We start from the raw sequence: 26,164 nt of genomic DNA on the forward strand, positions 1-26,164 counted from the left end.
TTAGGCCCAAATAGACCTAATTTGGGGGCGTTTGATATATCCATCAGTATGAGTCAAAAAGGGCTTCTTTACCATCAAACGTCATATCGTGAAACATGTCTGTGTTTTACTTGTTGAGGACTTACGGACATTCCAACCATTCAATCCAATTTCTTTATCTTTAAAAACATTAAACGTATTAAACTTCAAACTAAATTCCTTAAATAGCCAAGATGTATCTAGAGCGTAATCGTAGGACTTATCCAAATCCATAATATTTCCCAAAATCATGCCATTTGGAATTTGATATGCTGCCATTTGGAGTTTATAAAGCTTTTGTGAGCATTCCCCATGTGGTAACAGCATCCTCACTGAGTCACCCTGACACTAAGGGGGGCCTGCAAAAGAAACAGACAGTAACAAATACTTACTACTTCTTGTGTTTAGCACTAATAGTAATCTAATTAAATAGCGAGTTAGGAACGTCATAACTGCGCAAGTATCTTCATAAAGCTAGGAGAAACGCAGTGCCTTCGCTGACATCATGCTATAAATACACAGTAATGTGCTGTTTAATGTAAGTGATATTTATTGTGGCCGGTATTGACTATTTATCACAGTAGGGCAATTATATTCGCTGTCTTGTTTTTTACTCACACACGGCTCATACTAGGTCCATTATACCTCTCCACGTTAGGTCCATTATACCTCTCAATGCCACATCCATTATGCCTCCCCATGTTAGGTCCATTATACCTCTCCATGCTACATCCGTTATACCTCTCCATCTTAGGTCTATTATACCTCTCCATGTTAGGTCCATTATACTTCTCTATGCCACATCCATTATACCTCTCTATGTTAGGTCCATTATACCTCTCCATGCTAGGTTCATTATACCTCTCAATGCCACATCCATTATACCTCTCAATGCTAGGTCCATTCTACAACTCCAAGTTAGGTCCATTATACATCTCCATGCTAGGTCCATTATACTTCTCCATGTTTGGTCCATTATTCCTCTCCATGTTAGGTCCATTATTCCTCTCCATGCTAGGTCCATTATACTTCTCCATGTTTGGTCCATTATTCCTCTCCATGTTAGGTCCATTATTCCTCTCCATGTTAGGTCCAATATACCTCTCCATGTTAGGTCCATTATACCTCTCCATGTTAGGTGCATTATACCTCTCCATGCCACATCCATTATACCTCTCCATGCTAGGTCCATTATACCTCTCCATGCTAGGTCCATTATACCTCTCCATGTTAGGTCCATTATACATCTCCATGCTACATCCAATATACTTCTCTATGCCACATCCACTATACCTCACCATGCTAGGTCCATTATACCACTGCATGCTAGGTCCATTATACCTCTCCATGCTAGGTCCATTATACCTCTCCATGCTAGGTCCATTATACCTCTCCATGCTAGGTCCATTATAGCTCTCCATGCTAGGTCCATTATACCTCTCCATGCTAGGACCATTATGCTGGGTCCATTATACCTCTCCATGCTAGGTCCATTATAGCTCTCAATGCTAGGTCCATTATACCTATCTATGCTACATCTATTATAATTCTTCATGCCGCATCCATTATACCTCTCCATGCTAGGTCCATTATGCCTCTCCATGCTGGGTCCATTATACCACTCCATGCCTGGTCCATTATACCTCTCCATGCTACATCCATTATACTTCTTCATGCCGCATCCATTATACCTCTCCATGCTAGGTCCATTATACCTCTCCATGCTAGGTCCATTATACCTCTCCATGTTAGCTCCATTATACATCTCCATGCTAGGTCCATTATACTTCTCCATGCTAGGGACAATGAAATATGGATGGGTGAATAATGGAGTTGGGGCATACTAGTGATGTAACTTTTGTGGGAAGCAGTTTGGTAGCCTAGCTGACATGTTGGCCTGCCCCATTAAAGGGACAAAGTAGGCAATATCACCATTCCATCTCATTGAAGTGGTTATGGTGCTCAGAGTCCCCTGATGCTGTCCCTTCATTCAGTGTTAAACCATTTTAGAGCAGTGTTACAATGAAAGAGGGTCTCTGATTTCCCACAGCCTGGCCCCCATCGGCCCATACTGATTTGCTGTGATGAGTACATGTCTTGAGATTATTTTTCTACTCCTCCATCCTAACTTCACCTGCATACACAGCACCATGGGAGGTTAAGCTCATTTGCATTCTAGGCCCTGGTTGTGCCCTGTCAGCTTATTGAAGGAATCACTACTCCTACTTCTATCAATTGACCTAGAACTGGTATGAAATGTATACCTTTCTCTGCCCACCTAGGCCTTGTGCAAACCATTAAAGATCACATCACCAAGCCGACTGCCATGGCACGTGGACGAGTGGCCCACCTCATTGAGTGGAAGGGCTGGAGTGCACCGCAGTCTGGCTGGGATCCCTCACTGACTGATGAAGACAATTACTCTGACCTGACCGATGAACTGAAGGAAGCGCGTTTTGCAGCAGGTAAGATCTGAATAGGAAGCAGGACAAAAAAATCAGTGTCTGTCACTGGGAGATAACCTGCACCCCGTGTCTGCCACTGGGAGATAACCTGCACCCCGTGTCTGTCACTGGGAGATAACCTGCACCCCGTGTCTGTCACTGGGAGATAACCTGCACCCCGTGTCTGCCACTGGGAGATAACCTGCACCCCGTGTCTGTCACTGGGAGATAACCTGCACCCCGTGTCTGTCACTGGGAGATAACCTGCACCCCGTGTCTGGCACTGGGAGATAACCTGCACCCCGTGTCTGTCACTGGGAGATAACCTGCACCCCGTGTCTGTCACTGGGAGAAAACCTGCACCCTGTGTCTGTCACTGGGAGATATTCTGCACCCCGTGTCTGTCACTGGGAGATAACCTGCACCCCGTGTCTGTCACTGGGAGATAACCTGCACCCCGTGTCTGTCACTGGGAGATAACCTGCACCCCGTGTCTGTCACTGGGAGAAAACCTGCACCCTGTGTCTGTCACTGGGAGATATTCTGCACCCCGTGTCTGTCACTGGGAGATATTCTGCACCCCGTGTCTGTCACTGGGAGATAACCTGCACCCCGTGTCTGTCACTGGGAGATAACCTGCACCCCGTGTCTGTCACTGGGAGATAACCTGCACCCCGTGTCTGTCACTGGGAGATAACCTGCACCCCGTGTCTGTCACTGGGAGATAACCTGCACCCCGTGTCTGCCACTGGGAGAAAACCTGCACCCTGTGTCTGTCACTGGGAGATATTCTGCACCCCGTGTCTGTCACTGGGAGATAACCTGCACCCCGTGTCTGTCACTGGGAGATAACCTGCACCCCGTGTCTGTCACTGGGAGATATTCTGCACCCCGTGTCTGTCACTGGGAGATAACCTGCACCCCGTGTCTGTCACTGGGAGATAACCTGCACCCTGTGTCTGTCACTGGGAGATATTCTGCACCCCGTGTCTGTCACTGGGAGATAACCTGCACCCCGTGTCTGTCACTGGGAGATAACCTGCACCCCGTGTCTGTCACTGGGAGATAACCTGCACCCCGTGTCTGTCACTGGGAGATAACCTGCACCCCGTGTCTGTCACTGGGAGATAACCTGCACCCCGTGTCTGTCACTGGGAGATAACCTGCACCCCGTGTCTGTCACTGGGAGATAACCTGCACCCCGTGTCTGTCACTGGGAGATATTCTGCACCCCGTGTCTGTCACTGGGAGATAACCTGCACCCCGTGTCTGTCACTGGGAGATAACCTGCACCCCGTGTCTGTCACTGGGAGATAACCTGCACCCCGTGTCTGTCACTGGGAGATAACCTGCACCCCGTGTCTGTCACTGGGAGATAACCTGCACCCCGTGTCTGCCACTGGGAGATAACCTGCACCCCGTGTCTGTCACTGGGAGATAACCTGCACCCCGTGTCTGTCACTGGGAGAAAACCTGCACCCTGTGTCTGTCACTGGGAGATATTCTGCACCCCGTGTCTGTCACTGGGAGATAACCTGCACCCCGTGTCTGTCACTGGGAGATAACCTGCACCCCGTGTCTGTCACTGGGAGATAACCTGCACCCCGTGTCTGCCACTGGGAGATAACCTGCACCCCGTGTCTGTCACTGGGAGATAACCTGCACCCCGTGTCTGCCACTGGGAGATAACCTGCACCCCGTGTCTGTCACTGGGAGATAACCTGCACCCCGTGTCTGTCACTGGGAGATAACCTGCACCCCATGTCTGTCACTGGGAGATAACCTGCACCCCGTGTCTGTCACTGGGAGATAACCTGCACCCCGTGTCTGTCACTGGGAGATAACCTGCACCCCGTGTCTGCCACTGGGAGATAACCTGCACCCCGTGTCTGTCACTGGGAGATAACCTGCACCCCGTGTCTGTCACTGGGAGATATTCTGCACCCCGTGTCTGTCACTGGGAGATAACCTGCACCCCGTGTCTGTCACTGGGAGATATTCTGCACCCCGTGTCTGTCACTGGGAGATAACCTGCACCCCGTGTCTGTCACTGGGAGATAACCTGCACCCCGTGTCTGTCACTGGGAGATAACCTGCACCCCGTGTCTGTCACTGGGAGATAACCTGCACCCCGTGTCTGTCACTGGGAGATAACCTGCACCCCGTGTCTGTCACTGGGAGATAACCTGCACCCCGTGTCTGTCACTGGGAGATAACCTGCACCCCGTGTCTGGCACTGGGAGATAACCTGCACCCCGTGTCTGTCACTGGGAGATAACCTGCACCCCGTGTCTGTCACTGGGAGATAACCTGCACCCTGTGTCTGTCACTGGGAGAAAACCTGCACCCCGTGTCTGTCACTGGGAGATAACCTGCACCCCGTGTCTGTCACTGGGAGATAACCTGCACCCCGTGTCTGTCACTGGGAGATAACCTGCACCCCGTGTCTGTCACTGGGAGATAACCTGCACCCCGTGTCTGCCACTGGGAGATAACCTGCACCCCGTGTCTGTCACTGGGAGATAACCTGCACCCTGTGTCTGTCACTGGGAGAAAACCTGCACCCCGTGTCTGCCACTGGGAGATAACCTGCACCCCGTGTCTGTCACTGGGAGATAACCTGCACCCCGTGTCTGTCACTGGGAGATAACCTGCACCCCGTGTCTGTCACTGGGAGATAACCTGCACCCCGTGTCTGTCACTGGGAGATAACCTGCACCCCGTGTCTGTCACTGGGAGATAACCTGCACCCCGTGTCTGTCACTGGGAGATATTCTGCACCCCGTGTCTGTCACTGGGAGATAACCTGCACCCCGTGTCTGTCACTGGGAGATAACCTGCACCCCGTGTCTGTCACTGGGAGATAACCTGCACCCCGTGTCTGTCACTGGGAGATAACCTGCACCCCGTGTCTGTCACTGGGAGATAACCTGCACCCTGTGTCTGTCACTGGGAGAAAACCTGCACCCTGTGTCTGTCACTGGGAGATATTCTGCACCCCGTGTCTGTCACTGGGAGATAACCTGCACCCCGTGTCTGTCACTGGGAGATAACCTGCACCCTGTGTCTGTCACTGGGAGAAAACCTGCACCCCGTGTCTGTCACTGGGAGATATTCTGCACCCCGTGTCTGTCACTGGGAGATAACCTGCACCCCGTGTCTGTCACTGGGAGATAACCTGCACCCCGTGTCTGTCACTGGGAGATAACCTGCACCCCGTGTCTGTCACTGGGAGATAACCTGCACCCCGTGTCTGTCACTGGGAGATAACCTGCACCCTGTGTCTGTCACTGGGAGAAAACCTGCACCCTGTGTCTGTCACTGGGAGATATTCTGCACCCCGTGTCTGTCACTGGGAGATAACCTGCACCCCGTGTCTGTCACTGGGAGATAACCTGCACCCCGTGTCTGTCACTGGGAGATAACCTGCACCCCGTGTCTGTCACTGGGAGATAACCTGCACCCCGTGTCTGTCACTGGGAGATAACCTGCACCCCGTGTCTGTCACTGGGAGATATTCTGCACCCCGTGTCTGGCACTGGGAGATAACCTGCACCCCGTGTTTGGCAAAGCAGGTCCTCTTTGTATTGTCAGTGTTCCGTAATGGGCTTTTGCCTTGTTCTTACAGGTGTCGCTGAGCAATTCGCCATCACTGAGGCAACGTTAAGTGCTTGGTCCTCCCTTGACGATGAAGAAATGCAGTATGGGCTGGGGTCTCAAGAGGTTCGGCAGATTCAAGGTAAGCTGGCATTAGAGATGTTAGAAGGGATCTATCCACACCTTCCTAATGTCACCACTCAGGCTGGTGTATTTTACGATGACATACGATACAGATAGTAAATAGTATACTTGCAAAAACACAATATACAGGGAGATATGTTTTAAATAAGTTGGGTAATTATACGGGTGTAAGTGAGATATTAAACAATAAATTTAATATAGAAGAACAATGTATCTTATTTACACAGATATCTAAACACATTTATTGTAGTGTAACACAATTACTTGGAGTATTATTACTGTGGAGCTCTGTTATACACTCAGACACATTACTGGGAGTATTATTGCTGTGGAGCTATGTTATACACTCAGACACATTACTGGGCGTATCATTGCTGTGGAGCTCTGTTATACACTCAGACACATTACTGGGAGTATTATTGCCGTGGAGCTCTGTTATACACTCAGACACAGTACTGGGAGTATTATTACCGTGGAGCTCTGTTAAACACTCAGACACATTACTGGGAGTATTATAGCTGTGGAGCTCTGTTATACACCCAGACACATTACTGGGAGTATTATTGATGTGGAGTTCTGTTATACACTCAGACACATTTTTGGAAGTATTATTGCAGTGGAGCTCTGTTATACACTCAGACACATTACTGGGAGTATTATTGCTGTGGAGCTCTGTTATACAGTCCGGCTCATTACTGGGAGTATTATTGCTGTGGGGCTCTGTTATACACTCAGACACATTACTGGCAGTATTATTGCTGTTGAGCTCTGTTATACACTCGGACACATTACTTGGATTATTATTGCTGTGGAGCTCTGTTATACAATCAGACACATTACTGGGAGTATTATTGCTGTGGAGCTCTGTTATACCCTCAGACACATTACTGGGAGTATTATTGCTGTGGAGCTCAGTTATACACGCAGACACATTACTGGGAGTAGTATTACTGTGGAGATCTGTTATACACGCAGACACATTACTGGGAGTATTATTACTGTGGAGCTCTGTTATACACGCAGACACATTACTGGGAGTATTATTACTGTGGAGCTCTGTTATACAATCAGACACATTACTCGGAGTATTATCGCTGTGGAGCTCTGTTATACCCCCAGACACATTACTGGGAGTATTATTGCTGTGGAGCTCAGTTATACACTCAGTCACATTACTGGGAGTATTATTGCTGTGGAGCTTTGTTATACAACCCAGACACATTACTGGGAGTATTATAGCTGTGGAGCTCTGTTGTACACTCAGACACACCAACAATATGGAGCTCCTAGAAAAGAGGGACATTAGGAGAGAAAATAGGGACAGGGGGATTTCAGCCTTAAATAGGGACGGCCCCTCCCAGGGCCATATTAAGAGCCCAGTGGGCCTGGTGCTGACAATTATGATGGGTTATAATTACAGAATCTTATCGACCAAAAACACTAAAACAATCATATCTCTCAAGCGTCATGTATCTGATGGAGCTGGTGTTGGAGGGAAACTCAAAGGATGCAGCTATAACAAAAACACATACTCTATGCTACTCTCTCTCTAATTTATGTTTTCATCTTTCAAGTAAATCCATACCCCTTAACCGCAGTGTCCAGTGAAGCAGGAAGTCAATTGGCGGGGTAAAAGGGTGGGCCAATGATGCAAATGACGTGACCAGAACTGCCAAAAGGAGCGAACATGCCCAAAAAGGGGGCATGTCTGTCCAAAGAATTGGAAGGCCAGCCTGGCATCAGTGTCCCTTTGTATCACAGTGTCAGTGTCCCCATGTCGCCCAGTCCCCTAGTCTCCCAGTGTCTGTGTCCCCATTTCTCCCAGTGTCCCCATGTCTCAGTGTCTCCCATGTCACTAGGATGCCAGGGGACACTGAGAGACATGGGGACACAGTGAGACTTGGGGACACGGGGATACATGAGGGCACTTGTGGATACAGACATGGGGACACTAGGAGACATGGGGACACAGACATTTGGTGACACTGGGAGAAATGGTGTCACAGACACTGGGGACACAGAGACATGGGGACACAGACATTTGGGGAAACTAAGACACTAGGGACACAGAGACATGGGAACACAGACACTGGGAGACATGGGGACACCGAGACACTTGGGGACACTGGGAGACATGGGGGCACTTGTGGACATAGACATGGGAACACTGGGAGACATGGGGACACTGATAGACATGGGGACACAGACATTTGGGGACACTGGGAGACATGGGGACACAGACACTGGAAGACATGGGAACACTGAGACACTGGCTGGGAGACATAGGGACACAGACATTTGGGGACACTGGGAGACATGGGGACACTGGGAGACATGGGGACACTGGGAGACATGGGGACAGAGACACTGGGAGCCATGGGGACACTGGAGCCATGGGGACACTGGCTGGGAGACATGGGGACACTGGGAGACATGGAGACACTGTGTCCCTAGTGTCTCCGTGTCTTAATGTGTCTCCCTATATCTCACAGCGTCCCCATGTTTCTCAGCGTCCCCATGTTTCTCAGCGTACCCATGTCTCACAGTGTCCCCTAGTGTCTCAGTGTCCCCATGTTTCCCAGTGTCCCCAAGTGTCTCAGTGTCCCCATGTGTCTCAGTGTTCCCATGTTTCCCAGTGTCCCCAAGTGTCTCAGTGTCCCCAAGTGTCTCAGTGTCCCCAAGTGTCTCAGTGTCCCCATGTCTCTCAGTGTCCCCACATCTCTCCCCTAGTGTCTCCGTGTCTTAATGTGTCTCCCTATATCTCACAGCATCCCCATGTTTCTCAGCGTCCCCATGTTTCTCAGCGTACCCATGTCTCACAGTGTCCCCTAGTGTCTCAGTGTCCCCATGTTTCCCAGTGTCCCCATGTGTCTCAGTGTTCCCATGTTTCCCAGTGTCCCCAAGTGTCTCAGTGTCCCCAAGTGTCTCAGTGTCCCCATGTCTCTCAGTGTCCCCACATCTCTCCCCTAGTGTTTCAGTGTCCCCATGTCTCCCTGCTGCCTTTCCCACCATCCTTCACTTACCTAAGCTGTAGTCTGTCTGCATGCTGGGAGCTGCTCCCCTGCGGATCAGTGAGTAGAGAGAGGCAGGGAGGGAGCTGCTGTAACTTCCTATCCCTGCCTCTCTCCAAACACAGTGACCCCTACTGGCCGGTGCTGGTATTGCAGAGTAATCTCCGTTTATACTGAGAAAAATACCAGCATTTGCATTGCCGGTATTACTGCAATACCATCACAGCCAGGCAGTCTCAAATACCGACTGTGCCTTAAAATAACAGTCAGTTGGCAAAAAAAAAGAAATGATATATATATATATTTTTTAAAATGGGCCTATTCCATGGACCTGGGCCTGGAGCTGCAGCTCCATCAGCCCCTACATTAATCCTGCCCTGGCCCCTCCTAAATGGGGACACTTGGGAGGTATTCATATGTTCTAATACAGAGTTTGTTAGTATGTGCTTGTACAGTTACTTATTAGCTCTAATATAGAGATAGTTGGTTTGTTCTAATATAGAAATAGTTTGTTTTAATACAGAGATAGTTTGTTCTAATACAGAGATAGTTGGCTTGTTCTAATACAGAGATAGTTGGTTTGCTCTAATACAGAGATAGTTGGTTTATTCTAATACAGAGAGAGTTGATTTGCTCTAATACAGAGAGAGTTGATTTGTTCTAATACAGAGATAGTTAGTTGGCTTGTTCTAATACAGAGATAGTTGGTTTGTTCTAATACAGAGATAATTGGTTTATTCTAATATAGAGAGAGTTGGTTTGTTCTAATACCAAGATAGTTGATTTGTTCTAATACAGAGATAGTTGGCTTGTTCTAATACAGAGATAGTTGGTTTGTTCTAATACAGAGATAGTTGGTTTGTTCTAATACAGAGATAGTTGGTTTGCTATAAGACAGATATTGTTTGTTCTAATACAGAGCTAGTTGGTTTGCTCTAATACAGAGATAGTTGTCTTGTTCTAATACAGAGATAGTTGGTTTGTTCTAATACAGAGATAGTTGGTTTGTTCTAATATCAAGACAGTTGATTTGTTCTAATACAGAGATAGTTGGTTTGTTCTAATACAGAGTTAGCCGTCAGTCTCTGTGTGCACTCCCCGAGGCTGACAAGGAGCACAGTAAACTTTTTCTTGGTTAATGCTGAAGCTGTTAGCGAGGAATAAATTTCCCAGGATCCATCTGCCAGCTGCTTGCGCTGCCCTCCTGGGGCAGAGATGTTGCGGCACTGGGTGTCCCAGAGAAACCAACTGAGCAGTTGTGAGCTGCTTCTATTCTTGGTTCTGTGTGCTGATTAATGGGACTAACCCATTTCTGTTGGTGTCGGTGACAGGCAGTTTATCTGGGAGCTATGACTGCGGAGAATGTGCAGCAATCTGGGTCACAACAGGGAGTAGGCACAGCGTTCTGCCAATACAGAGTACCACATCCTCCCTAAAAACTTCTCTGACTGTGAAGGTGCATTTCTTTATTGATTGTCTCTGGTTTTGGCCTAGTTCTGCAGAGGAGGGTTTCGACTGGTTGATCGCTATTTCGATTAGCCATCAGTAATGTTGGATAATTAACCCCTAAAGGACCGTAGATTTTTCAAGTCTCATTACACTCAGATCCCCAAAGACCTTTTGTCTCAGGATCAGATTGTAAAGGAAATCAGTGCTGCATCTTTTTCCAGCTTGGATTGAAAGCACCATATCTACTTAATTCATTGAAGTGTTTATGGTGTTTAAATTAGAGTCCCCAGCGGCCTCTGTGCTGCTTGAGCTAAAAAGGAAACAAAAGCTGAGAGTGTCAGCTGACCACCTATCACAGCACTCATTGCTGGTATGAACCGGTATAGCTAGAAGGAAGTGTGTTATCTCTGCCTTAGCCACACCTACAGTGGGGGCGGGGCTGTAGGTGGCCAGGGAGCTTTATTTCCTGTTAAACGGTTTGAAAATGGATTAACACCGACTGGAGGGACACTGCCAGGGGACTCCAGAAACTATAACCACTTCAATGAGATGAAATGGTTCATAGTACCTATAGAGTCCCTTTGATCCTGTTCTGGTGCTTTAATGGAGAATTGCATTGGTGAATGTATCTTAAATCTTCCAGTTAGTTCAGATATTTTTTTGAGCAATGTGCATGCTTTACAATGATAAGTACCTTGTACGTCACTGCGGAGTATGTTGGCGCTCTATATATAATGTGAAATAATCTTCCCCTTACATTCTGGGTTCCTAAGTTCCCTGGGAATCGGGGACCAGAGAACGGGAAATGTTAGACTTATATAGCTGAACAGGAAGACAGCAAAGCTGGAGAATTGGGTTTGGCTATTTAGCAAATTACTAATTGATTCTCCACAATAATAAGTGCAGTCAGCAGCCCTATGGAGAATTCAGTGAAGTTTAATTTTTACTCCAAACCAGCCAATCTGGAAACATAGGAATCCAGGGATGCATGCTTCTAAATGTCTATTGACCCCCAGAAATTGTAAATGTCTATTTTGTGTTTACCTTGCAGATCTGGAGAGCCTCTACCTCCAGGGGCGGCTGCTGAGTTACGCTCATGGTGCCTGTGGCTCCGATCTTGGTGGGAGTCTTCCCGGCTTGTCTCACTCATCAGCTATATCCTTGGCTGTAGCACCTCAGCAGCTGCGCCCCGCAGAGGCATGGGATGTTTCCGAGGTGCGGCCAATGCAGTCGGTTTTTCATTGCCCGCTGTTTAACGCAGCCAGGAGTAGCAGTTCGGATAATGCCAAAATACCAGCGGCAGGTGAAGGAGACATCGCTCCTGAATCCTGCAAACCACGACTCAACAACTCACTGCACTACGTAGACAGTAGCTCCCAATCCGAAGATGAGGTGTTTTATAACTAGGTGGCTTGTAGACAATGCCCATGGGACACCTACGTATGAAGAGGCCACCTTACGCATTGGGTCAAGTCGATCACCTTACTTACTAAGATGGTGATATGCCAAGACACAGCGATCTCTGGTCTCCACCAGCGGCACCAAACAGCCTGCTGCTATGTATTGTCTGTGAATGAACAATTTATTAGATTCAAGCTCACAGAGATGACATGATTTTACTAAGCACGAAGAATGTATTGTACAGGAAACAGGGCAGTCGTGACGTTTACTGCCCGTGGGTTGGCAATAACTGGAAATAGATTCACCTTGATACCGCCACTAGGACAATCACTTCCAACCAGCTGGAGTAGCGAGGCATTGAGGGCAAGATCCAACTCGCAAAGGAAGATATTTCAGTGACTCCGGCTGAGGATGTACCCATAGATTCTGCAATATAGTTATTATCTGTTGTACCTTTTTTTTCAGATTTACTTGAAATCAGCTGTTACTTGGATGGAAATGGCAGTACGTGTCTTCAGAAAAAGCCGCAGCCTTATTGTATGGGACATTTTTGCTGATGTGTGTATGGGTGAGATACGGTTTGGGGTGCCTGAGGACGTCTGTATTTGCGCCTTTTCTGTAATGCCTTTTAGTGAGTGTTGGCTGTCGTGTGTCATGTCCGGTACGCTAATATCCATGTGGATTTCCGCTTGTACTCCAGCAATACTGAAGGCTTAATATTATAGAATATTAGATTCTAATGTAACAAGGACAATTCAGGGAGTTAGGATTTAATGGTAGAAGTTTATTTAGGGAAACGGCAATCTGAATCTGAAGCGATACTCCCAAATAATCTGGTACCAAAAATTCTAAAAAAAAAAAGAAAACAGAGTCTGGTACCCCAAATTCCCATTGCACGAGTCGCACTCCAAGACTGTGGTACCCAACATTCTCTTTGTAAAAGTGTCACTCCGGGACGATAATACCCCAAATTCTATCTGCAATGGTGGCGTTTTGAGAGTGTGAAACCCCAAAATTCTTTTTACAAGAGGTACCCCTTAATGTCTTTAATTTTTCAAATAACTGGTATCCAAAGTTGTTGTTATAACAGTGGCACCCTATGGGCATGAGATGTCAACATTCTCATCTCAAAAGTGGCCGTCCAAGAGAATATTAGCTCAAGTTCTCCAATGCTTGTGGTACCCCGAATTTTTCATTAGAAGAGTTGTCAGTGGGAGCGTAGCTATGTATAGGTGATATATATATATATATTTTTTGTATGTTGTCTATGAGCAATGTGGATTAGTGGGCACCGTGTGTAGCTCTAAATATACAGCTGGAACCATTTCTGTCATTGTCTTATGAAAAAAAAAGGGTAAACATTGTCCTCTTCACTGGAATCTGATTGAATAGCTCACCAGCCACAGGTAAAAGCTGCTGATATTTCTATGACTCTAATAAAACAGTGTCACAAACTGAGAGAGATTTCATTGCCCTGTTAGGCAGCCATGTTTCATATATTTCAACCCCCTAATAAAGCAAGTGCTATGAAGCCAAATCACACTTTCATACATGGTGCTCTAGTGACATCCAGTGGCTATTGTAGGAATTACATTTGTAGAGGCAGGCGACATGCTGTGCAATCTATTTAATTATTCAAAATAAGAATTCTAAAAACAGAGTAAAATGGACAGGGTTATATACACTAAAGTGAGAATTGAAAGTAAATTCAAAGCAAATTTCAAATGTAACACCACAGCAGCCGAGCTGAAAGCATAGCTGACTTTTTACAGCCAGGCTATTTTGACGTTAAATTTGAAATTCACTCAGAATTCTCACTTTTAGTAAATAAAACCCTCATAGTGTTTACAGTAATATGGCGAATCCGGTGGTCGAGTGGTAGGAATTAGCATAAAGCCAGTGTACATACACTTATCAAACATCCTGAGGAGAGATTGTAAAAATAAAAAGATATTTTCATATAATATAAAATGTCAACTCGATACGCTCAGTCTGAACTCTGTCGTCCTCCCTGATTGTTTAGTCTTTTGAACGTAATGAAGTAATAACATTCCGGAGTCGGTATAAAAGCCAGTTCTGGGTTTTAATAGTGGAGCCATTAGCGGGAACATTCCATTAGTTTCCATGGTAACCACTCCACTTTCAGCACTCCAGAATTGCTCTTTATATGAACCCCTGCTGGGGTCTGACCCGACGTTGGCCTCAGGAATGCGTGATATTTGGGTAATAAGTGTTTCCTCTCCAGAGGTTCAGACATCTAGTGTGTTTCATTTTGGGTTTGCAAGATCTTCAATGGCTTTCCTGAGCTGGAAGACAAAGAGTCCTGCGTTAATCGTCCATGCTGTGTTCATACACGGGTTCACTGAACAAACAGACCCAAAAATAATAGCTTCTGTTCTACTACAAAAATGGATCTTACACTACGAGACGGCTTTAATTAATATCAATGTCATATAGAACCTAGCTCTTCCCAGTACGGCAATGAGAGACCTACGCTGGTGAAGCATCATGGTAAGTGAGACTGTCCCTTCAGGGTTTGTGCAGTGCTGCTGTTTGAAGAAACAATTTGAATTAATTAACGAGCTATGAGTAATTGGCATCACTAGTGAATTATACCTCGTTCCTGGTAACACTTCCTACAATCTTGCCAAATTTGGTGACAAACACGTGTTGGAGACTCAGCAACTCAAACAGATGATGCGCCTGAGATACGGAGAAAAGAGACAACGTACATCAGCAGGATCCAGGGAACCATTACACCTTCTGAACCATTACACCTCCAGAACCCAGAACCATTGCACCTCCAGAACCCAGAACCATTACACCTCTATGTCAGAACCCAGAACCATCATATCTTCAGGTCAGAACCCAGAACCTTCATATCTCCATGCCTGATCCCAGAACCATTATAACTGTATGTCAGAACCCAGAACCATTATATCTGCATGTTAGAACCCAGAACCATTACTATCTCCATGTCAGAATCCAGAACCTTTATACCCAAATTGGAGAGTCCCTTACTTACTTCATGCAAAGACGTCCAGGTGGATAACTGGAAGGTAACGGGTTCGATAGAACATCCATCCCTGAGGGTCCCCTGGCATGTTATCTGGGGGGATATTGTTATTGGTACATTAGTGGTATCTTTACCTATAAAGCTAAATAGACAATCTAAGCAAAATAACTACCACTGGTCAGTGTATTATTATAAATCATTGTGTTATTACAGCTCATTGTATTATTGCAGCTCATTATATTATTACAGCGTATTGTATTATTGCAGCTCATTATATTATTACAGCTTATAGCATTATTATAGATCATTATATTATTACAGATCATTATATAATTACAGCTTATTGTATTATTATAGTTTATTATAATTTTACAGTGTAGCGGTTACCCTGGTGAGTAGAGGGGTTTCTACCGCTGGAGGGTGTCCTTCTCCCGATGAGAGAGGGGTATTCTCAGCATCCAGTAGTCATCCAAGTGAAGAAGCTCTTACAAGAGCTAGTGTGATAGCTGTATATCAGTTACCCCCAATAAGAGACAAAACTCTAGATTGAGGGTGAAGAAGATCTGAGTGCACTGAGGCTTTATTGCTGCTTTTATACACATTTCCCCAAAAGGTTACCACCCATGTGGACCTTGTGGGGCACTGAAACTGCAAACGATACAACCAATCACATACAGGCACCTAGATAATACTCCCACTTAGTACAGTGAATTCCTCCCCTCTGCTTGGGAGATAATCGAGTTAATTACTGTATCAACTCAATTATCTCCAAGCTAAAAATCATACTTTTTATACATTTTTATAACTTCACGATTATACACCTGATATTAATAAAACGTATATTTTATAATTAGCATAACTAGGGGACAAACATAGTTGAAAAATCACATGGATCGGTTCAGGGGTTCGGGAGATAGGTGAAAGCCTCTTTTGACCGACCGCACGTCTGTTTGCATACCCAAAACAGTTCCACAGATTCAGGCTGTGCGGTCGGTCTATCTTTCCTTTCAAATAAAGTTCAAATTGCATGAATGGATCGGTTCGTGCTTACTGTCCTTAAAATGCGGCTCATTCGAGAGTTAATTAACTAGAAATAGCGCTCTGTTCACATGAGTTTAGCCGAACGCACGGAAGGTAGAAGTTTCAGCGGTGCTCGTGGAAATGGTAGCCGAAAATCGTTCCACGCGTTCGACGACCAAACACCGCTGAGTGCGTTCAACTAAACAAAATGTGTTCGTGCAGACGAACGCCGACCACCCTGTATAGCAATTAGAATGATGAAGTGTTTGCGGTTTTTAGAGGTGTTACACGAGTCAGGGACGTTAATAAGTGCCACACTCTTCTTCTGGGTGATCGGTCGGTCGTTCGGTAGAAGATTTGTAATTCGAATGGCCCATAACATAACAGAGGGCTCATGCAATTTAAAATGAATGGTTCAAATGAATGGCTGTTCACAGATTACATATCCTAGACAGAGGGTCTGTTACATACAGCGTATAGCATTATTATAGATCATCATATTATTACAGCTTATTGCATTATTACAGCTCATTATATTATTACAGTTTATTGTATTATTACAGCTCATCATATCATTACAGCTTATTGCATTATTATAGATCATCATATTATTACAGCTTATAGCATTATTACAGCTCATTACATTATATTATTACAGTTTATTGCATTATTACAGCTCATTATATTATTACAGCTTATTGTATTATTGCAGCTCAGTCTGTCTACCATTGGTTTGACAATAACCGGGCTCTCCCCCACACAATCCGCATACTTGGTTATATAAATTGACATCTCCTGAACAGCAGAGATGGCTCAGAGTGCTGGCATAACCCCTGCTAGCCCGTTCCCCGCATTCTCAGCATTTACAGCTGAACTAGTACCCCCCTTTGCTCCTCCCTCTTGCAACTACACATGGACCATACCTTCCCTACCCTACAGGCCTTCTCCCCAGCTACAGAACAGGAGGTGGCTTCGCTTCTCCTCTCCTCACGTGCCACCACCTGTCCGCTTGATCCAGTACCTTCCCACCTTATCAGATCTCTCTCCCCTTTTCATGTACCATCCTTAACACACATCCTAAACTGCTCTCTTTCATCTGGTGTTGTCCCTGCTCCCCATAAGCATGTCACTGTCGTACCCATCCTAAAAAAGCAATCCCTAGACCTTCCAAATATCTTCCTATATTCCCGCTTCCTTTTTCTTCAAAGCTTCTAGAAAGACTTGTCTTTACTCGTATGACTTTACTCGTAATTTGGCTTTCGCCCTCTCCACTCTACTGAGACTGCTCTTATTAAAATTACAAATGACCTAATCACAGCTAAATCCAAAAGCCAGTACTCCATACTAATTCTTCTTGACCTCTCTGCTTCCTTTGACACTGTTGATCATGTCCTCCTTCTCCAAACTCTTCAATCCCTCGGCCTCTATGACACGGTCCTCTTGTGGTTCTCCTCCTATCTCTCCCATCTTTCGTTCAGTGTCTCCTTTTGTAAGGACACCTTCTCCTCTCACCCTGTCTCAGTTGGAGCCCCCACAGATCTCATCTTGGTCCCCTTCTGTTCTCTCTTTATACTGCCTCTCTTGGCAAACTCATTAACTCCTTTGGATTTTGCTACCATCTGTATGCCAACGACACCCAGATATATCTCTACTCCCCTGATCTGCCCCCCGTGGTCCTGCAATCTCTGATTGGATGTCATCCCGCTCAGGGACGGCCTTAGGGGTATGCGAACTGTGTGGCCACACTTGGCGCCATGGAGCAGAGGGTGCCCTGCAGCCGACACAGCTCACACATTGCCGGCTACCCAGGTGGAGGATTTCATTAGTCTCCACCCGGGATAAAAAAAAAACATTGCGGCGGAGGCGGGGCTTAGTGTGTAGCGGGGCATAGCATGCGGTGGGGGCGGGGCTAGAAGTATAGAGTAATTGCTGCATGGTAAGCAGGAAGGATTTTTTCCTGTATTGAGGATATTCTGTGCACCGTGCCCTGTCTAACCATTATGTTTGTGGCGATAGGTTTGTTATTGTACGAGAACAACAAAAACTTCATTGCACCCAACATGAATGTGAATACTTTCATTCTATTCAGTTGGAAAAGCTCTAGATGCTTCAAATTCCGATTAAATACACCCGGAATAAGATGATACGATCGGGACACAAAGAGAATGTGGTTTATTGACTGAACGTTCAGGACGTGAATCTACTATAAGATTAGATTTCATTTTTAAATTGCGTATGTCCTGTAGAATTCAATAGGAAAACTTGTATTCAGTTATAGAGTTAGGGTTATCTCTGATATTGGGATCTAACCCTTTATCTCTGAATCTGTACATTAATTGTTCAGAGAGGCCCCAACTAATGAAGGGGCTGTCTGCTATCACTCGGGGGTTCATTTGCTACTGAGGAGTACCCATAACCAAACTGCCGAAATTAGGCCGTAATAGCTCTTGGGCTAATTTCTGCATTTGGATCCAATATTAACTAGTCAGTGAATATGAAGAACACGTTTACCTACCTTACTGTCACTCATCTGTAGGTGCTGCTGGGATTCGTGAGTCTCCAGAAATCGTCTCAACTGTGATCTCATTACCTTTCCCACCAGAATGAGCGACTCTGTGAAGGGCAGATGAGCGAGTGGGTACCGGTAATTAGACAATAGTTTAAGAAATGTTTTTCCCACCTTAGACCCTGCCTTGTAATATTATGAAATGATCTGAAATTCATCTGGATATTTAAAAAAAAAAAAAGTTATTTTACCTGAAGTTTGAAATTAATTACATTTACATTCTTATGTTGCATTAAAGGAACACTACAGGTTTAGGTATATAAGCATGTATCCCTAACTCTATAGTGTCCTCCTACCTGTTTAGGTACCACCTCCTAACTGTGAGTGTTTGGAATGTGAGTATTACTTACTTTTCAGCCCTCGATAAACTCCTCCTCCAAAGCTGTGATCATCAAGATTGATGATCTCAGCCAATCCAGTGCTTCGCTAGCTAGTGCGCATGTGCGCTGTGATGCGCCAATCAAATGCTTCCAATGAGATTTGATATAGAACTGATTCTGACTTGGTTCTCACAGGGTAAGAGGCGGTCAGTAAGACAGCTACCAGGGGGGTGTTTAATTCTGCAATGGAAACATTGCTGTATCAAAAAAACCTGTAAAATTTTACAAAAACAGCACTTGAGACGCAATAGTCTGAGTGCTTCTAATAGCCCTTTAATATTAGATTTTGGCCAACCAATCCCCCAAATATTATTTTATGGAAAATAAAAGTCTCTTTCCCAGAGTTTTGCCCTAGTTGCGCAGATTTAAAATAATACAACATGGGCCACCAGCCAACAAGGAACAGGGTTCCAGATGCATGCTGGGAAGTAGTATGTTTTAGGTATTGCGCAAAAATCTATCAATTTAAATATATCCCAAAAAAATTATCTCCAAATTGGAATTAATTTTCCAAATATGAATCATATATCCCATCTTCGCACTGCAGTGTCCGAGTCTCACTGTGACCATCTGCCTGGCGTGGATTGTGTGCTGATAGACCTGTACTGGCCCAGACGATGATTCCCAGCATTTAAACAAATTATAGCGCAAGGTAGAGGCAGCCAATGGTACATCCCGAGCTGTTAACCTTTAATATGAAAGACTCTTTACCTGTATTCTCCACCACAGGGAATTCCAAATCTTCAGATGAAGTCATTACCGTGAGGACATCATCAAAGCTGGCCTCTGTGGATAGGACCTTGACATCTGTGTTCATAAACGTCTCAGTGTTCACCTTGTAGGAGCTAAAAGCAAAGAGAATGATATTAAGAATAGATTTAGAGTTCCCCAGCTTCCCCCCCCCCCCCATCTTGTGGCTGGATTTCTTCCCATGTAATAGCCTTTGGCTAGTTGACCCTCACTTTATTTGCCGGCTGCGTATCCTCGGCAAGTAGGGTAGTTTCTTCACAATGATGGTGCCATCATAGAATGATGGTTGGAACTTCTGGGTGATGGCGTTGGCGACCAGCACTGCGAGAATCACTGGAAGGATGTGTGCGATCTGACCAGTGGCTTCAAATGCAAGAAGCGCAGTCGAGAGTGAATGTGTAACGGACCCAGAATAAGCAGCCGCTCCTAAAAACAGACAATAGACAGTGAGCTGAGCCGGCTTTTCCAAATACATTTTTTGGTTACATTACCAATATGGCCCATCGGTGCATAAGGTTAGACCTGATTAATTACTATTTGAATTGATAATAAATTGCGATAGCAAACCTGAGTGAATTCTAACATTTCCTAAATTATAATTGGCAGCTTATTCTCTTTGATGGCTGCCCGTTGTGACCAAAATACCAACAGAGTGCATATTTAGGCCACGCTACAATCTGGTGTTTATATCTAAAAGATAATGTTATCCGACTTGTGGCCAGAATCGATGAATGTCTTCAATGGAATCTCAATACAAACATGTAGATAGAATTGCTCCTCACCTGCCAGCGCGTAACCTCCAGGTATGATGGGGTTAATGACACCATCTGAGTTTATGCCGTTTGGAAATATGTAGGATACAGTTTCCCCCACTAGCCGTCCAATTGCAGCACCTGTGGACAGAGTGATTGGGAGATAATACAGGAAGCAAAAGACATGAGTGATAAAATGATGCTGTCGAGAGAATAGGAATTTTATTACTGGAGAGAATGTGGAATGAAGCTGTTACAGGAAAAAAACCTATACTAATGATGTTGGATTGGAATTGTAGGAGGAATTATATTAAAGGAGAGGATCTGACATAATACTATGACAGCACAGGAATGTGAATGAATGCTATTACAGCAAGGGAATATGAATGAATGCTATGACAGCACAGGAATGTTAATGAATGCTGTGACAGCACAGGAATGTGAATGAATGCTATGTACGGGGATTTGAATGAATGCTATGACAGTACGGGAATGTGAATGAATGATATGACAGCACGAGAAAGTGAATGGATGCTATTACAGCACAGGAAAGTGAATGAATGCTATGACAGCACAGGAATGTGAATGAATGCTATGACAGCACGGGAATATGAATGAATGCTATGACAGCACAGGAATGTGAATGAATGCTAGGACAGCACAGGAATGTGAATGAATGCTATGACAGCACAGGAATGTGAATGAATGCTATGTACGAGGATGTGAATGAATGCTATGACAGTACGGGAATGTGAATGAATGGTATGACAGCACGAGAAAGTGAATGGATGCTATTACAGCACAGGAAAGTGAATGAATGTTATGACAGCACAGTAATGTGAATGAATGCTATGACAGTACGGGAATGTGAATGAATGCTATTACAATATGGGGATGTGAATGAGTGGTATGAGAGCACAAGAAAGTGAATAAATGCTATTACAGCACAGGAAAGTGAATGAATGCTTTTACAGCACGGGAATATGAATGAATGCTATGACAGCACAGGAATGTGAATGAATGCTATTACAATACGGGAATGTGAATGAATGGTATGACAGCACAAGAAAGTGAATGAATGCTATTACAGCACGGGAATGTGAATGAATGCTATTACAGCACAGGAATCTGAATGAATGCTATTACAGCACAGGAATGTGAATGAATGCTATTACAGCACAGGAATGTGAAGGAATGCTATGACAGTACGAGAATGTGAATAAATGCTATGACAGCACGGGAATGTGAAGGAGTGCTATTACATCATGGGAATGCCATTACAGAACAGTAGAGAACCCACTGGCATGCAGTTACAGTAGACCTGCTAAATGGTGTTGCAGAAGAAGTTACTGATATACAGAGGATCTTAGGTGATGCCATTAAAGAAGGATTGTTAGGAAAGAGGAAGCTGAATCTATGTTGGTGTGGGAAGCAGAGAGCAAACAATTATTGGAAATTCATGGAAATAGTGTCCAGGGTAGAGTGGATGTAGAAGGTTGGTTGGGGTGAAGATAGAATGGAACATTGCAGAATGTTGAGGAGGTAAAGATTGAGGATTGTAGAACGCAGAGAACTAGAAGGGAAGTCAGTACTGAATGTAGATTGTATGCAAAATAGGAAATAGATTCCATCCAAAAATAGGTGGGAGGATCTATCAAGGCTAGCAGGGTCTACATAGAGGAATACTCACCAAAGACAAAGACTGGCATGAAATACCCAGCTGGCATGGGCAGGGTGGTGGCCAAGATAAACATCCAGAACTGGTAAAAATGGAAAATGATCAATTTAGCTAGCAGTAGGTTGAAGTACCATCTCTGTTAAGTTCCGTTCAGTCCAAGTTAGTGGGGGTGATAGCAGGGATGAACTTTATTTACCCACAAACAATGATAGTGCATTCCAGCAGAGATCACCTAGTAAGCAGAATATTACGGCATCTTGGTGGGTCCACAACATCGGTGCTCTGGGGCTAGTCTGAAGGTTACCTGCTTAGACACAGGTAGTTTGGGCATTTTGGCTTTCCCTGTGTTAAAGCATTGTGATTCATATAGAATGATATATGGAAGGCAAAATGCCTGAAGTTGTGGGAGGGGTTATTTTCCTATTTAAACCCCCAGTAATCCCAGCTCACCTATCGTCGCCGTTTCGAAGTTCCCCTCCCACCTCACCCTTTATTATTTACATCAATGTACCAGGTGGGCCCTCTATTTCAGGCCTGACCTCTCGTCGGTTTCGGCACACCTCAACCGACTTTGGTCCTTATCAAACTACATACCTTTAATTGTACGTCCTCGAATTACCCCGTACACAAATGGTTATGTACCTTGCTGTAGATCATTTGTACTTTTGAGCCCAAAAAAGCCAAACGATGGAAGAGAAATCAGCTTATTGAGTTACTGGTAAAGGTTTTATTACCATGTTATAAATGATAAATGGAGACCAGGAGCCTGGATTCAGGAGAACACTAACCCTCGAGGATTCAGTACTTACCTTCATGATAATAAAGAAGAGCAATGTGCCAAAAATGGTAAACTGAGGATTTGCCCATTCCAGCCACAGGTTGTTGGGATCCACTTCTGCTGGTCTCTCCAGTGAGGCATTCTGGGAAAGTGTCCACCATGTCCGATTATCGAAGAGTGAGGTGAGAAGTTCTTTCATGGAAAGCTGACAAGGGGTGAACAAAAAGTGAGGAAGGAATTCAGTAAATAAGACATTCCTGGTGTGAAAAACCTCACAGGTCTCTTCTTAATCTGCAGTTTTAATTCCTTAATCTACTGATCCCACTTCTATCAGCTATAGATAATGTGCAGCACTATCAAGCAGAATTCTAATTATCCCACCTCCAGATGGCAAGTACCATTTCTAAATATAGGGTAACACAGTGACATTTATAATATCGGTTTCCAAAGATGTGCAGCAAAATACAATACCAAGGCTTAAAAACTAACAATTTCAATAAAAAGGATTTTAACCGTTTGTGGAAAAGCAGAGCAAGGTTCTTGCGGTCTTACCCGTGAAGCCAGAAATTGACCCAGGCTCTCTGGGAACGTGATAGATGCCATCAGAAGTGCCACCAGAGCTGAATACACAGGTTTACTAAACAGAGAGGTAAATAAACAATATTTAGTGCATGACAACTCATCATGGGCAATTATATCACTAAATATATTGTATATTGGATTTCATGTATATGACAATATCCTGTAATCTAGAGCCCCGTAATATCAGGCGTCACATGCATCCACAGCCTAAGGTCATGGCCGCCATTAGTAGATTGTTAATCCTTAGGTGGAACTGATGCCCAGTTGATAATGCTAGGTTACTGGGCCACCACATTCCTCTGCTGGTCGTCGTCCTGGATAAGAGTCCGTGGTAGGGAGCTGTGGGCTGACTGTACAAGAGGGTCTTTAGAAGTCACAATAACGTTCCATGAAGATTTATACAGAAATCCTGTCTCTGTAACATGGACTGTCGGTCAGTAATAAGTCCCAAGAGACTTTCAATGCGATGTTTAATACCCGGGTCACAGAATGATGACTGACTGAAGCTCCCTTTATTACAATACTCTGCACTCACTCTGATGACAACAACTTGGAGGTGAAACGGTTAATTCGGACGTATCGCAGCAGCCATCGCTGGCAGAACAGGTATGCGCAACCCACGACCCCACAGATTGCCCTACAAATAGGAATCAAATATTATTCACACGGGGGTTACATTCGATTTTGTGAAAATACAAAAATAGATTGCAAGCTCTTTAAAACAGAATGCACAATCTGCTAGAGCAAAACAAATACGATAACATTTTTTACAGGAATTAAACATATACAAACATATCCACAATGTACCCTGGTAAATGCTGACCATCCCCAGATCTCTACTGTATCACCAGATACTTACAGTCCAATCAGATTCCTACATCTATCACCAAACCCCTGCCAACAATGAACGATCCCTCACCGCATCACCAGATACCAAAAACTCTGTCAGGTCCGTACCCACAGCATGACCTTCATGCCCAGATCTCTACTGTCTCACCAGACCCCTAACATTGCCCCCAGACTTCTACTCACCCCAAAATCATGAAAAAGAAAGTCTCTGGGAGGTCAAATGGAAAACTGATTTTGAAGTTGGTTTTAAACACTGCACTGATGGTTTCTGGGGGGAAAAAAAAAACGCAAAGGGTTAACTAGAAAGTACACACACGCCTCTAACAGTCAATGGATCAAAAGGATTAACATTAGTGTTTGTATTTCAGTTAGAATGCACAAAGGAATACCATCACTAACGTGGAATAAAATAGAACACACAGTATGTTTAACCTTAAGGACCAAACTTCTGGAATAAAAGGGAATCGTGACATGTCACACATGTCATGTGTCCTTAAGGGGTTAATAGTGATTGGGTTACTCCAAGCACCAAGACCACTTCAGTGATTTTAAGTGGTCATAGTGCCTGAAGGCTGTATGCACAGGGTTTCATTATGAAACGTGGCACATATAGAGATTAACCCCATCTTCTGCTGGAGGTGTGACTCCACCTCTAGCCGTGTCATTGGGATGTCATTAGCCAGCCAGGAACTAGAGCTCTGGGCCGGCATATATTAATTACGTGCAAAACTGGCATCTAACGCCAGCACGCACAGGATGTCCCCCCCCCCCCACCAGCGAGGGGGAGTGATATCAGCAGAGAAAGACTGGGCTAAGGGAGAACTGTGCACTGGAAGTAAGGTGAGTTTTAGCGATATTGTTTTACGTTTTGTATCAGAATGATCCTGAACATGTCCGGTACCTGTAATTAAATGCTGCTCTCACACGACCTTACCTTGCTCGCTGTTAAACACGGCTAGCACACGGAACATAAATGCCCCACAGGCTGCAGAGAAGAATCCCCGCCAGTAATTCCTGATCGCAAAATGGGATGACATCACTTCTACGCTGAATAGAACACCTGCGCGACACAGACAGCGAACAACAAATAACTTCAGCAGACCAATTATACATTATCTTATCATCCACGTTACCCTCTCTCGCATTGTAACTCAGACTGTCAATCAAGAGCGAGCACAGTTTGTAAACTTAATACTTTTATGGCGAGATCTCTGTGTCACCAAAAACCATCATCAATATGGAAAATATAGAGTGCATCGATTAACGTAAACCTCGGAAATGGCACGGCTTATCCTAAAGTGAGAATTATCGTTTTCTATTTCGACTACTTTGTCCTAAATGTTTAAAGCCACGTTTAATTGACTTTGAATTCCTGGCAATCTTCACATTACTGAATAACCCTGTCATTGTCACAGTAAACAGACGTTTGCGTACTGTTGGGGGGGGAATATTTGATGGTCCCGTCACCGTGCACTCTAACACTGGGAGATAATTAGTTAACTGCAGGATATCCCTGCTTCTGATTGGCTATTCAGGGAATCCGGGCCTTAGAACTGAGAGTTACATTTACTAAAATAAGTAATGTTGGTTTTCCATACGGTACTGATCTGAATGAAGTAATTAGCAGATGACAGAGATACTTGAAGGATATGACAGATATTCTGATATGATATGTTTTGCCCCAGTTACTCAGACCCTGAGGCAGGAACGCATTATGCACTGTGTGCCT

At 44.8% G+C, this 26,164-nt stretch overlaps 2 protein-coding genes across 3 annotated transcripts in view; one reads left to right on the forward strand and one right to left on the reverse strand.

Moving 5' to 3' along the window:
* Positions 1-13,809, forward strand: part of FAM131C (family with sequence similarity 131 member C) — a 58,943-nt gene extending 45,134 nt beyond the window's left edge. For both annotated transcript variants that reach the window (XM_063436787.1, XM_063436788.1), the window contains exons 4-6: positions 2,301-2,483; positions 6,091-6,201; positions 11,715-13,809. In XM_063436787.1, the coding sequence (XP_063292857.1) occupies positions 2,301-2,483; positions 6,091-6,201; positions 11,715-12,070 (650 nt within the window). In that variant the 3' untranslated portion in view covers positions 12,071-13,809. The remainder of the gene's footprint in view (positions 1-2,300; positions 2,484-6,090; positions 6,202-11,714) is intronic.
* Positions 13,810-14,128: 319 nt separating this feature from the next.
* Positions 14,129-26,164, reverse strand: part of LOC134577876 (chloride channel protein ClC-Kb-like) — a 30,211-nt gene continuing 18,175 nt past the window's right edge. The window contains exons 8-20 of the mRNA XM_063436789.1: positions 25,370-25,495; positions 24,619-24,703; positions 24,122-24,223; positions 23,557-23,641; positions 23,036-23,209; positions 22,239-22,308; positions 20,579-20,689; positions 20,009-20,222; positions 19,758-19,891; positions 18,616-18,713; positions 15,090-15,173; positions 14,681-14,767; positions 14,129-14,370 (exon numbers count right to left, since the gene is read on the reverse strand). Of these exons, the coding sequence (XP_063292859.1) occupies positions 14,332-14,370; positions 14,681-14,767; positions 15,090-15,173; positions 18,616-18,713; positions 19,758-19,891; positions 20,009-20,222; positions 20,579-20,689; positions 22,239-22,308; positions 23,036-23,209; positions 23,557-23,641; positions 24,122-24,223; positions 24,619-24,703; positions 25,370-25,495 (1,409 nt within the window). The 3' untranslated portion in view covers positions 14,129-14,331. The remainder of the gene's footprint in view (positions 14,371-14,680; positions 14,768-15,089; positions 15,174-18,615; positions 18,714-19,757; positions 19,892-20,008; positions 20,223-20,578; positions 20,690-22,238; positions 22,309-23,035; positions 23,210-23,556; positions 23,642-24,121; positions 24,224-24,618; positions 24,704-25,369; positions 25,496-26,164) is intronic.

The sequence above is a fragment of the Pelobates fuscus genome, chromosome 11 (genome assembly GCF_036172605.1).
Source record: "Pelobates fuscus isolate aPelFus1 chromosome 11, aPelFus1.pri, whole genome shotgun sequence".
NCBI classification, from domain to species: Eukaryota; Metazoa; Chordata; class Amphibia; order Anura; family Pelobatidae; genus Pelobates; species Pelobates fuscus.